The 14,390-nt window shown below is 38.4% G+C and overlaps 1 protein-coding gene across 2 annotated transcripts in view; it reads right to left on the reverse strand.

Annotated features, from left to right (window-relative positions):
• Positions 1-14,390, reverse strand: part of CCDC68 (coiled-coil domain containing 68) — a 70,486-nt gene that overhangs the window by 48,708 nt on the left and 7,388 nt on the right. The window contains exons 2-3 of one of the 2 annotated variants that reach the window (XM_049900237.1): positions 2,811-2,940; positions 43-176 (exon numbers count right to left, since the gene is read on the reverse strand). In XM_049900237.1, coding sequence (XP_049756194.1) covers positions 43-159 — 117 coding nt within the window. In that variant the 5' untranslated portion in view covers positions 160-176; positions 2,811-2,940. Of the gene's footprint in view, positions 1-42; positions 181-2,810; positions 2,941-14,390 lie in introns of both variants that reach the window. The other variant, XM_049900236.1, reaches the window with a different exon arrangement.

The following is a 14,390-nucleotide window of genomic DNA, read 5'->3' on the forward strand; positions in this document are numbered from 1 at the left end:
GTCCACCAGTCTCATGCTACATGATTTCTAGCGTCCACGTACCTTTTTCACGTATTCTGTTTCTTCAATGATGTGAGCCGACGTGGACTCATACAAGGCAGAATGATCTTCTTTCTTGCTCCTTGGAGAAACTTCTGTGGTTACTGTTATTGTTGTCATTGTGGAGTAGTTGAATTCTGGCTTTGGGAAAACATAAATCAGTTAAGCAACACTGACTTCTTTGATTACATGATTATATGATTCATAAACTGAAAGAAGTTCTGTATTCCCACTGTGATCAATATAGTAGAAAGATTATAAATGACTGACATCTGTATCTATATATAAATCCAGAAGTTAATATAAAAGTAATATCATCTGAACCATTGATCAAAATTTTTTAAATGAAATAAACTGAGAAGGAAAATGTGAGATTTCTCTTTTTTATTTCCTGTCATATTAGACTATAAAACCTCATGGGCAGGGCCCAAGTCTTAATCATCTTTGTATCTCTAGTTCTTGGGACGCTGAAGTGCTTCATAAATGGCTGTGGAAGAAAACAATATAACAAAGTTATACACACACATACGTACATACATATTGCTTTATACTTTACACAGCCCTTTAACACACTTCCTTTTCTTTAATTCTCAAATAGCCTATATTGCTTTATACTTTACACAGCCCTTTAACACACTTCCTTTTCTTTAATTCTCAAATAGCCTATATTGCTTTATACTTTACACAGCCCTTTAACACGCTTCGTTTTCTTTAATTCTCAAATAGCCTATAAGGGCTATTTATTAAGGAACTATTTGCAGTAGGAAAGGCTGGAAAGAAAATGTAAATGCCCACAAAAAGAAGACTGATTGAATAAACCCTCTACTTCTGGGGAGTCATGGCAGGATACGTTACTAAGTGAAAAGCAGGGTGCCAAAAATAATACAGAGTATCATATTTTCTTTAAAAAGGGAGGGATATATGAAAGGAAGGGGAAATTTTGTGTTTTATAGTTTTAACTGTGGCCGTGTAAATATTTTACCTAATTATAAAACAATTAGAAAAAAACACAATCTTCTAAAATTAAAAAAAAAAAAAAAATGAACGTAACTGTATGTGAAGTTGTTGCCATAACCACATAAATTATCTCAAATGACTTTAAAACTCATACTAGGGACTGTTTATCCCTGATGTGTGCTATCCTAAGAATAAAAAGAGCTGGAAAAAAAAAAATGTCAAACTACATTAGTGGAAATACTGGTATTGCTATTTTGAAACTACTGTGTGCACATGTGTGTGTGCTAGGTTAAAGTAATTATGCTAACATCATTAGGAAAAAAGACGTTCAGTTTAAAGGAAAAAATATACAACTATAGAACCAAAGATGCTAGGTAAAAATTCTATATCTACACTGGTATCATCAGCATAAAATAATGATTTTTTTCCCTTTAAAAAAATGTATATTCTATCTCTATCCACTAGAAACCTAGAAATAATAACAAGCCAGTAGTAATTTGAACTCCTGGCATCCAGACTGTGGTCTCTATATACCATTTCCCACTTAAAAGAAACTGGGACTTCTGGGAAAATTGGCTGATTCAGGTCTGGGGCAAGAAATGTATAGGGTATGCCTATGATATCCTGTCATATCAAAAAGCAAGAAGTGATCAAATCCTACTGCAATAAGACACAGAAGTCAACCAAAAGAAGAATGTGATGAATTGACACATACGAAAAAAATTTAAATCCTTGAAATTTGTGATGCAGGAGAAACACCACCATCAGCACCACCACCAACAACCCTCATTGTTCATCTTTAGAAGTTGATTAGGCACCAGCTCACGGAGGGAAGTCATCATTATCCCAAAATTGGTAAATAAAGGGAACAAACAAGTACTTATCATGCTTTTATTACATAATATGTATTTTATGGCAACCAAATTGTTCATGAGGGAAAGTTTTCTATAGAATTTCAATTAATACATTTAAAAGAATTGATAGCAAAACTGGCAAATAAAGGGAACAAACAAGTACTTATCATGCCTTTATTGTATGATATGTATTTTATGGCAACCAAATTGTTGACGAGGGGAAGTTTTCCATAAAATTCCAATTAATAAATTCAAAAGAATTGATAGAATTAGAAAGCATACATTTTGCAACCCCTTGTGAGGTAATATGGAAAACCCTGGTGGTGTAGTGGTTAAGTGCTACGGCTGCAAACCGAAAGGTTGGCAGTTCAAATCCACCAGTTGCTCCTTGGAAACTCTATGGGGCAGTTCTACTCTGTCCTATAGGGTCACTATGAGTTGGAATCAATTCGACGGCACTGGGTTACTGGGTTATGAGATAATATATCTAACCAAGAACTATCAACTAATGATAAAAACACTAGGTGAAAGGTTAGTGAGGACTCATTAACCTGAGAGATCCCTCTAATTGATCTTAACATAAACAAATTAAGAGACAACCAGATATTATGTCCTTTAAATGTACTACAATCAGAAATATAAAGCACCACCTATGAAATATGCTTCCAAAAAAAGTGAACCTGAATCTAATCAAGCCTCTATACTTAATTATAGCAAATATGAGAAAGAAAAGAAAATGTTCAATGACTCCGCAAGGGTAAAGACTGCAATAAGCCAAATCCAGAATATGCAAAATTCTACAGGACAAACACCTAGTTTCTTCTACAAATTAACTGTATGAAGACAGATGAAGAGAAGAGAGGGGGAATTGCTATATATTAATAGAGTTAAAAAGGAGCCCTGTTGGTGCCGTGGTCAAGCACTCAGCTAGTAACCAAAAGGTGGAGGATTTGAACCTACCAGCTGCTCCACAGGAAAAAAATGTGGCAGTCTGCTTCCGTAAATATTATAGCCTAGGCAGTTTCTTGGGGGCAGGGCCAAGATGAAGGAGTAGTCAGATGCTTCCAGTGGTCCCTCTTAAAACAAAGACCTGAAAAAACAAGTGAATTGATTATACATATGACAAGCTAGGAACCCTGAGCATCAAAGGTAAAGTTAAGAAATCGTACTGAATGACAGAGGGAAGGAGAGATGGTGCAGAAGCAGTGAGGAGTTGCCGAGTCAGTGGCAGTACCTCAGCCCCATTTCCCTACAGCAGGGCTGGCAGGTGTTCTGGGATGCAGCAAAAGAAGGCAAGTGAAGTGGTGCACTCCTGACCCCCTGGTGTGACTGCGGTGGGGCTGGCGGTGGCATTTAGGATGCAACTGCTTCAGCGAAAGAAGGAGAGTTAAGGGCTGCAGCCCTGACCCCCTGGCGCAATTGCAGCAGGGACCGAGCCAGCGGACACATCTATACATGTCTGCAGTATCTGAGATAAAACAGTGCTCTCAGCACAGTATAAGTGATTTTGTTTAATTTACCACACAGATCTAATAGCTCCTCCTTTTGAAAGAATTCTTGCCTATCTATCTGATCCCTCCTCCCTCTGCCCCAGCTGGCTTCATTAACAGTTGATCTCCCTCGGCCTGAGATAGGTCCTGCTGTACTGCCTCGGCCATTCTACTGGCCTTGGAGAAGGAACAAATTAACAAATAGGGAAAAATACTCTGCTGACCCTTAATCTAGAAACTCAGAACAGAAGCAGCTCCAGTCCAGGCACAAGTGTTCCACAGACTTTGTCTTTCACCCCTACATAGGTCCAGGTGGCTCTGTTACAGCAGATAGGACCTGGCTGTTATAGAGCAAGGGCAAATCTGTTTGAGGTCTGATTGTAACTGTTTCAGCTATGCAGCAGAGAGGCAGGTTTGTGACATCTGCTACAGCTCTGCCTATTGAACAGGGCCCTCACTGACCCACAGCAGGGGCCTGAGGACTAGAGGCTCCACCCACACCATTTAGTCACCTGCCACAGGGGTCCAAGGATAAATGGTGCCTACCAGTCCTTACAGTTAAACGCAGTGGATGCATATGGTATGGCTGCAGAGCCCACCCACCAGAGCACTCTAGAGAACAGGGACATACCTTCCTCACAGACATTTGGGGGAAAGTTGTCAGCCCCCTGCCTTCCTCTGAGTGTGACCCCCTGCTGCCACCAGAAACCTATGCATACACCAATCACCACTGTTCCTCTAAGATCGTAGGTGAGAGCCTGCACCACACCCTAGGTGACTGAATACCGGGACACCTCAGCTGAATCTATACAAGAATGCTGAATGGACTCCTAGGCTCATATACCTTGTAACAGCTCTAGTCATCTGGTAACAGGACATTAGTACTTCAAAGACTCCAATAATCAAGATAGCTCACTCTAGTAGCCTATTTGGGTATATCAAACAAAACAAAGCAAGAAGCTAGGACATAGTGAACAAACAAAATAAATTAATACAATAACTTATAGATGCCTCAGAGACAGGAGTCGATATCAAATCCCATAAAGAAGCAGACCATGATTGCTTCAACAAACTCCCAGTACAAAGAATCAAGGACTCTTCTGGATGAAGGTATATTCCTGGAATTACCAGATGTAGAATACAAAAGATTAATATACAGTACCCTTCAAGATATAAGGAAGGAGATTGGGCAAAACGCAGAACAAGCCAAGAAGCACATAGATAAACCAGTTGAGGAAATTAAGAAGATCATTTAAGAACATAACGAAAAATTTAATAGGCTGGAAGAATCCAAAGAGAGACAGCAATCAGAAATTCAGAAGATTAACAATAAAATTTCAGAATTAGACAACTCAGTAGAAAGTCGGAGAAGCAGAATTGAGGATATGGAAGACAGAATTAGTGACATTGAAGATAAAATGCTTGGCAACAATATATTCAAAGAAAAATCAGGTAAAAGAATTATAAAAAATGAAGAAACTCTAAGAATCATGTGGGACTCTATCAAGAAGAATAACCTATGACTGACTGGAGTACCAGAACAGGGATGGATAACAGAAAATACAGAGAGAATTGTTGAAGATTTGTTGGCAGAAAAATTCCCTAACATCAAGAAAGATGAAAGAATATCTATCCAAGATGCTCATCAAACCCCATACAAGGTAGATCCCAAAAGAAAGTCACCAAGACATATTATAATCAAACTTGCCAAAACCAAACACAAAGAGAAAATTTTAAGAGCAGCCAGGGTAAGCGAAAAGTCACCCACAAAGGGGAACCAATAAGAATAAACTCAGACTACTGCGCAGAAACCATGAAGGCAAGAAGACAATGGGTTGACATACATAAAGCACTGAAGGAGAAAAATTGCCAGCCAAGAATCATATATCCAGCAAAACTGTCTCCCAAATATGAAGGCGAAATTAGGACATTTACAGATAAACAGAAGCTCAGGGAATTTGCAAAAACCAAACCAAAACTACAAGAAATACTAAAGGGAATTCGCTGGTTAGAAAATCAATAATATCATATATCAATCCAACACTAGAACTCAGGACAGAGCAACCAGGTATCAACCCAGACAGGAAAAATCACAAAAATAAATCAAGACTTAAAAAGTGGTCAAAACAGGGAATCAGGAATGTCATTACGTAAAAGATGACAACATTAAATCAATAAAGAGGGACTAAATAAAGTAGGCATAGATCTTCCATATGGAGAGGAAATCAAGGTGACGTAGGGAGATATAAGTTAGGTTTAAACTTAGACAAATAGGGGTAAATATTAAGGTAACCACAAAGAAGACTAACGATCCTACACATCAAAATAAAATACAAGAAAAACATAAAGATTCAGCAAAACCAAAATCAACAATAATGAAGAAGAGGAACACGCAACTTACAAAGAAAAACTACTCAGCACAAAAAAAAATGGAAAAATGAAACTGTCAACAACACACAAAAAAAGACATCCAAATGACAGCACTAAACTCATACCCACCTATAATCATGCTGAAAGTAAATGAACTAAATGCACAAATAAAGAGACAAAGAGTTGTAGAATGGATAAAAAAACATGATCCATCTATATGCTGCCTACAAGAGACACACCTTAAAACACAAACAAACTAATACTCAAAGGATAGAAAAAAATATATCAAGCAAACAACAATCAAAAAAGAGCAGGAATGGCTATACTATTTCTGACAAAAGAGACTTCAAACTTAAATCTACCACAAAAGATAAGGAAGGACACTATATAATGATTAAAGGGACAATATACCAGGAGGATATTACCACAGTAAATATTTATGCACCCAATGACAGGGCTTTAAGATACATAAAACGAACTCTAATGGCATTGAAAAGTGAGATAGACATCTCTACAATAATAGTAGGAGACTTCAACACACCACTTTCAGTGAAGGACAGAACATCCAGAAAGAAGCTCAATAACAACACGGAAGAACTAAACGCCACAATCAACCAACTTGACCTCACAGACATATATAAAACACTCCACCCAACAGCATCCGAGTATACTTTCTTTTCCAATGTACATGGAACATTCTCTAGAATAGACCACATATTAGGTCATAAAACAAGCCTTAACGGAATTGAAAACACTGAAATATTACAAAGCATCTTCTCTGACCATAAAGCCATAAAACTAGAAGTCAATAACAGAAAAATTAGGGAAAAGAAATCAAACACATGGAGAATGAACAACACTTTACTCAAAAATGGCTGCATTATAGAAGAAATAAAGGATGTAATAAAGAAATTCATAGAAACCAATGAGAATGAAAACACTTCCTATCAGAACCTTTGGGACACAGCTAAAGCAGTGCTCAGAGGTCAATTTTATATCAATAAATACACACATAAAGAAGAAAGGGCCAAAATCCAGGAATTATCACGACAACTTGAACAAATAGAGAACAACAAGGGAAACCCTCAGGCACCAGAAGAAAGCAAATAATAAAAAATCAGAGCAGAATTAAATGAAATGGAGAACAGAAAAACAATTGAAAGAGTTAACAAGATGAAGAGCTGGTTCTTTGAAAAGATTAACAAAATCGATAAACCATTGTCCAGACTGACAAAAGAAAAACAGGCAATGAAGCAAGTAACCCATATAAGAAATGAGACCCAACTAAAATTAAAAGAATCATAACAGAGTACTATGGGAAAAATCCTTCTCTAACAAATCTGAAAACCTGGAGGAAATAGACAAATTTCTAGAAAGACATTACCTACCTAAACTAACACAAACAGAGACACAGCAACTAAATAAACCCATAACAAAAGAAGAGATTCATAAAGTAATTTAAAAACCCCCAACAAAGAAAAGCCCTGGCCCCGACAGCTTCAATGGAGAATTCAAACAAACTTTCAGAGAAGAGTTAACACCACTACCACCGAAGGTATTTCAGAAGATAGAAAAGGCTGGAATACTCCCGAACTCATTCTATGAAGCCAGCAGATCCCTGATACCAAAACCAGGTAAAGACACCACAAAAAAAGAAAATTACAGACCAATATCCCTCATGAACACAGATGCAAAAATCCTCAAAAAAAAATCTAGCCAATAGAATTCAACAACATATCAAAAAAATAATTCACCAAGTGGGATTCATACCAGGTATGCAAGGATGGTCCAACATTAGAAAAACAATCAATATAATCCATCACATAAAACAAAAGAACCACACATGATCTTATCAATTTATGCAGCAAAGGCATTTGATGAAGTCCAACACCCACTCATGATTAAAAACTCTCAGCAAAATAGGAATAGGAGGAAAATTCCTCAGCATTATACAGGGCATTTATACAAAGCCAACAGCCAACATCATCCTAAATGGGGAGAGACTGGAGGCATTCCCCTTGAGGACAGGAACCAGGCAAGGATGCCCTTTATCACCGCTCTTATTCAGTATTGTGCTAGAGGTCCTATCCACGAGGTATTAGGCTAGATAAAGAAATAAAGGGCATCCAAATTGGCAAAGAAGTAAAGGTATCTGTGTTTGCAGATGACATGATCTTATACACAGAAAACCCTAAGAAATCCTTAAGAAAACTACTGAAACTAACAGAAGAGTTCAGCAGAGTATCAGAATACAAGATAAACATACATAAATCAGTTGGATTTCTCTACACCTACAAAGAGAACGTCAAAGAGAAAATCACCAAATCAATACCATTTACAATAGCCCCTGAGAAGATAAAATACTTAGGAATAAATCTAATCAGAGACATTAAAGACCTATACAAAGAAAACTATAAGACACTACTGCAAGAAACCAAAAGAGACCTACATAAGCAGAAAAACACACCTTGCTCCTGGATAGGAAGATTCAACATTGTAAAAATGTCTATTCTACCCAAAGCGATCTATAGATACAATGCAATCCCGATCCAAATACCAGTGACACTCTTTAATGAGATGGAGAAACAAATCACCAACCTCATATGGAAGGGAAAGAAGCCCCAGATAAGTCAAGCATTACTGAAAAAGAAGAACAAAGTGGGAGGCCTCACACTACCTGATTTTAGAACCTATTATACTACCATAGTAGTCAAAACAGCCTGGTACTGGTACAACAGATACATAGACCAATGGAACAGAATTGAGAATCCAGACATAAATCCATCCACATATGAGCTACTAATGTTTGACAAAGGCCCAAAGTCAGTTAAATGGGGAAAAGATAGTCTGTTTAACAAATGGTGCTGGCATAACTGGATATCCACCTGCAAAAAAAATGAAACAAGACCAATACCTCACACCATGCACAAAAACCAACTCAAAATGGATCAAAGACCTAAATATGAAATCTAAAATGATACAGATTATGGAAAAAAAAATAGGGACAATGCTAGGAGCCCTAATACATGGCATAAACAGTATACAAAACATTACTAACAATGTACAAACACCAGAAAAGAAATTAGATAACTGGGCGCTCCTAAAAGTCAAACACCTATGTTCATCCAAAGACTTTGCCAAAAGAGTAAAAACATTACCTACAGATTGGGAAAAAGTTTTTAGCTATGACATTTCCAGTCAGCATATCATCTCTAAAATCTACATGATACTGCAAAAACTCAACAACTAAAACACAGATAACCCAATTAAAAAATGGGCAAAGGATATGAACAGGCACTTCGCTAAAGATGACATTCAGGTAGCTAACAGATATATGAGGAAATGCTCATGATCATTAGCTATTAGAGGATGCAAATCAAATCTACCATGAGATTCTATCTCACCCCAACAAGGCTGGCATCAATCCAAAAAACACAAAATAATAAATGTTGGAGAGGTTGTGGAGAGACTGGAACACTTATACACTGCTGGTGGGAATGTAAAATGGTACAGCCACTTTGGATATCAATTTGGCACTTCCTTGAAAAGCTAGAAGTAGAACTACCATATGACCCAGCAATTCCACTCCTTGGAATATACCCTAAAGAAATAAGAGCCTTCACACGAACAGATATATGCACACCCATGTTCATTGCAGGACTGTTTACGATAGAAAAAAGATGGAAGCAACCAACATGCCCATCGATGGATGAATGGATAAATAAATTATGGTATATTCACACAATGGAATATTACGCAACGATTAAGAATAATGATGAATCTGTGAAACATTTCATAACATGGAGGAATTTGGAAGGCATTATGCTGAGTGAAATTAGTCAACTGCAAAAGGACAAATATTGTATGAGAGCACTATTATAAGAACTCTAGATAAAGTTTAAACACAGAAGAAAATATTCCTTGATGGTTTTTTAGGTGAAGGGAAGCACAACACACAACACAGGGATAGTCAGTACCACTGGACTAAACCAAAAGCAAATAAGTTTCCTGAATACAACCAAAAGCTTCAAAAGTCAGAGTACCAGAGACAGCGGTCTGGGGACCACGGTTTCGGGGGACATCCAGGTCAACAGGCGTAACAAAACGTATTAAGAAAATTTCTGTATTCTACTTTGGTGAGATGTGTCTGGAGTCTTAAACGCTAGCAAGCGGCCATCTAAGATGCATCAATTGGTCTCAACCCACATGCGGCAAAGGAGAATGAAGAACACCAAAGACACAAGGTAATTATGAGCCCAAGAGACAGAAATGGCTATATAAACCAGAGACTCCATCAGCCTGAGACCAGGAGAACTAGATGGTGCCCGGCTACCACCGAGTGCTGCCCTGACAGGGAACACAACAGAGATGTTGGTGAGGAGTGAACTTCGTGGCTCAAGTAGACATATGAGACTATGTGGGGGACTCCTGTCTGGTGGTGAGATGAGAAGGAAGAGGGGGACTGGAGCTGGTTGAATGGACACGGGGAATACAGGGTGGAGAGGAAGAGTGTGCTGTCTCATTAAGGGGAGAGCAGCTGGGAGTGCACGGCGGGGTGTGTATGGTTTTTTTGTATGAAAGACTGACTTGATCTGTAAACTTTCACCTAAAGCACAATAAATAAATTAAAAAAAAACAAACCTAGTTTGCTGTGTAAACCATTTAAAGCACAATAAAATAATAATAAAAAAGAAACCCCCCTTCCACCTCAAAATATATTATAGCCTAGGAAACCCCATGTGGCAGTTCTACTGCCCTTTAGGCTCACTATGAGTCTGAATAGACTCGATAGCAATGAGTTTGGTTTTTTTGTTTGGTAAGAGATTTGAGAGACACAAGACCAAATGTAATACCTAAATCTTGACTGGTTCCTGATTCAAACAAACCAACTACATAAAGGCATTTTGGGGACAACTGGGGAAATCCGAACACTGACTAGATATTAGATGTTCTTAAAGAATTACTGTAATTTTGCTGGAGCCCTGGTGGTGTAGTGGTTAAGAGCTTGGCTGCTAACCAAAACGTCAGCAGTTTGAATCCACCAGCCCATCCTTGGAAACCGTATGGTGCAGTTCTACGTGTGATAATGGAATTATGGCACTGTTTTATAAAGACCTTACCTGTTAGGGATACATACTGAGATATTTGCAGGTGAAATTATATTACACTTGGATTTACTTTAAAATACTTTAGTAGGGAGGGAAAAATGGGGAGGGGATAAAGATGAAAGAATTTGGCAAAATATGGATAATTGCTGAAGCAGGGTGATGGGCACATGGGTTCATTACTCTCTTTTCATTTGAAACTTTCCATAATAAATAGTAAAGAACTATAAATAAATAAATGAATAAATGTTCCTGTAAGGTAGGATTATTAACCCCATTTCATTGATAAGAAAATCAAAACTTTCATCGTTGATGTTAACTTACCCAAGATCACAATAAAACTAACCGAGATGGAACTCAAAACTCGGTCTTTTTGACACCAACTAAAGGGTTGTTTCCATTACATCAAGGCTCGCTTCCCTAGAGAGAAAGAGCAACAACAACAAAAACATACAAATTCTAGCAATGACCTATACTGTTCAAACACACAAAGAACTTCTGTATTTGTTGGCACCACTTTGAAAAAAGATAGCTTCTGGGGATACTACAAAGCCCTGCATTTATCCTTTAATCTTGAATAAAAATGACAGAGCATGCCAAGAATTTTCCATTTTGTTATAAATCCTCTTAGACAGCCGCTATGGCAGCAGCAATTCTGCAAGTCACATTTCTGCAAAATACGAGTGAAAGGAATTCTGTTACTCAGTTCTCTGAAGTCTCCTCTTAGATTCTGCTCCTGGTCCACAACAACATATAAATGCTTGAAGTAAAATAAACACCCACAGAGGCAATAAGCAAACTGTCTGGAAACCAGAGGAGCACAGTCATGCTAGGGTTGTTGTTGTTGCGTGCTGTTGAGTCGATTTCTACTCATAGTGACCCGATGTGACAGAGTAGTACTGCCCCATAGTGTTTCCCAGGATGTAATCTTCACAGGAGCAGATCACCAGGTCTTTTCTCCTGAGGGAGCTGCTGGAAGGTTCGAACTGCCAACCTTTCAGTTAGCAGCTGAGCACTTTACCATTGCACCACCAGGGCTCCTTCCAGGCTAGGATCAACCAAATCCATTACCGTAGAGTCAATTCCAACTTAACAGTGACTAAGCTAGGGTACCAAAAACCAAACCAAATCCATTCCTGTCGAGTCGATTCTGACTCATAGCGACCCTATCGGACAGAGTAGAAATGCCCCACAGGGTTTCCAAGGAGTGGCTGATGGATTTGAACTGCCTACCTTTTGGTTGCAAAACTTGGCCTGTGAGCCAAATCTGGCCTGTTGCCTGTTTGTACAGCCTGTGAACTAAGAATGGTTTTTACATCTTTTGAATGGCTGAAAAAATAAAGAAGAGTAACATTCCGTGACACATGAAAATAACATGAAGTTCAAATTTCAGTCTTCATAAATGAAGTTTGATTCTAACATAACCATGTCCATTTGTTTACATATCGTCTACGGCTGCTTTTGAGCTACAACAGGTGAGCTAAGGAGCTGGAAGAAAGAAAAGTATGTAGTAAGCAAACCCTAAAATATTTACTATCAGGCCCTTCACACAAAAGGTTTGCAGACCCCTGGCCTATGAAGTAGCAGGGGGTGGGAGTGGGGGGTCAGTGGGAAAATAGCAGTCTGGCCTGAGTTGCCTTTTTGTCCTGTTTGGTCCCACTTGACTTACAGTCCCATTTAATTAATTTATGTTTTATTTTCTTTTTAATATTTCGTGCATTGTCCACATTAATAAATAAGAGGCATTATATCACAGAAATTAATCACTCTTTAGAGCAAATCTCATTGAATTCTCAGTCTTATATAACTTGAGAATCCCACTGGGCCTTGTTACATATCCCAAAATACACACTCTTAAAAACCTTTTATTCTTAATATTAAGAGATTTTGCTCCTTAATCACTGATTTTTCTCAAAACATACTTCTCACCTCCATCACCACATAAGTATCTCAGATGACTTTAAAACACATACCAGGGATTGTTTTTCCTTGGTGTGCCATTTGGTTGGGCCATCTTAATCAAGTTACGTAAAATTTTAGCCTCAATTTACATACCTGTAAAATAGGCGTGGAAACCCTGGTGGCATAGTGGTTAAGAGCTATGGCTGTTAACCAAAAGGTACACAGTTTGAACCCACCAGGTGTTCCTTGGAAAGTCTATGGGGGCATGTCTACTCTGTCCTATAGGGTCACTATGAGTCAGAATCGACTCGACAGCAAGTTTTTTTAAAAAAAAAAAAATAGGAGTAATAACACTAAAGTTGTGAAAATGAAAACAAAAACAAAAAACCCTTGCTCTGGAGTTGATTTTGACTCATAGCAACCCTACAGGACAGAGTAAAACTACCCCACAGGGATTTCAAGGCTGGCGCAGTGGTTAAGAGTTTGGCAGTTCAAATCCACCGTCCGCTCTGTGGAAACCCTATGCAGTAGTTCTGCTCTGTCCTATAGGGTCACTATGAGTTGGAATCGACTCAATGGCAATGGATTTTTTTTTTTTTTTAATCTTTACAGAAGCAGACTGCCACATCTTTCTCCCATGGAGCAGCTGGTGGGTTCGACTAGCCAATCTTTCAGGTTGTTAAAAAGTATCTAGTTGTAAAAGGCACTCAGTGGGAAGTAGCTGTCACTACTGTTGCTGCTGTTACTTTATCTCAACCACAGAAGACAAGGGTCCCATAACAGTGGAAGTAGCTTGGTGATGTTCTGGTTACAAAGTCTTAATACCAACTCTTTCTCTAGATGACATTAAATTCCATTTCTCTCTTTGGTCCAGAAAACTTTTGTGCCCACAGTCCTGGATTTGTATAAAAAAGCCCCGGTGAGCTGAAGACAGCGAAGCCCACACTGCCATATCGCATTACTATCCTGGGGAAAATCCACCTTAGCATTTTATTTCATCCAGAAGTAGATTAGGCAGATAACATTTTCAAAATAAAGCAAAATCAGGTAATTAAAGTGAGAAAAGAATTTATTTGTTTTGGGCCAGAATGGATTGAAGACAGCTTACAAGTGGCCTTTTGCCAAGAGGAGTTATTTCCTGGATCAGGGCTTTACAAACAGGGCTCCAAAAAGGGAAGGAGGGGTGCTAAGCAGACAGCTCGGCCAGCTGGCTTTCAATTCCAGCAGCTCTGCTTTGCTCTGCTCCAAACGTGGAATTTCTGCATGAGATTTTCTGCAAATAGAGGAGGGGGGGTCTACAGCTAAAATGTATGGCAGCACATTGCCTAGTTTTATGGCCTGGCTCTGCTACTTAGTATCTGTGTGATCTTGGACCTGTTCTTTAACTTTGGAGCACCTCAGTTTCCTTACAAGTTAAATGTGGATACTAATGATGTCTACTTCACAGGTTGTTTCAGGATCACATGAACTATTATTTGTCAAACACTTATAACAACACCTAGCACATGGTAAGTGATTTGTATGTGTTTGTCAAATAAATAAAATATGAGATCATATCCACTACCAAGGCTGATATACAGACTGGGTGGTTTTCTTCTGTAGGGAAGAACCAGATTATAGTCCACACAGTCTGCGACTGAGCTAGGCTATAACGGGAAATCTGCTTTGAGTGA

Source organism: Elephas maximus, chromosome 11 (assembly GCF_024166365.1).
Source record: "Elephas maximus indicus isolate mEleMax1 chromosome 11, mEleMax1 primary haplotype, whole genome shotgun sequence".
In the NCBI taxonomy this organism is placed as follows: Eukaryota; Metazoa; Chordata; class Mammalia; order Proboscidea; family Elephantidae; genus Elephas; species Elephas maximus.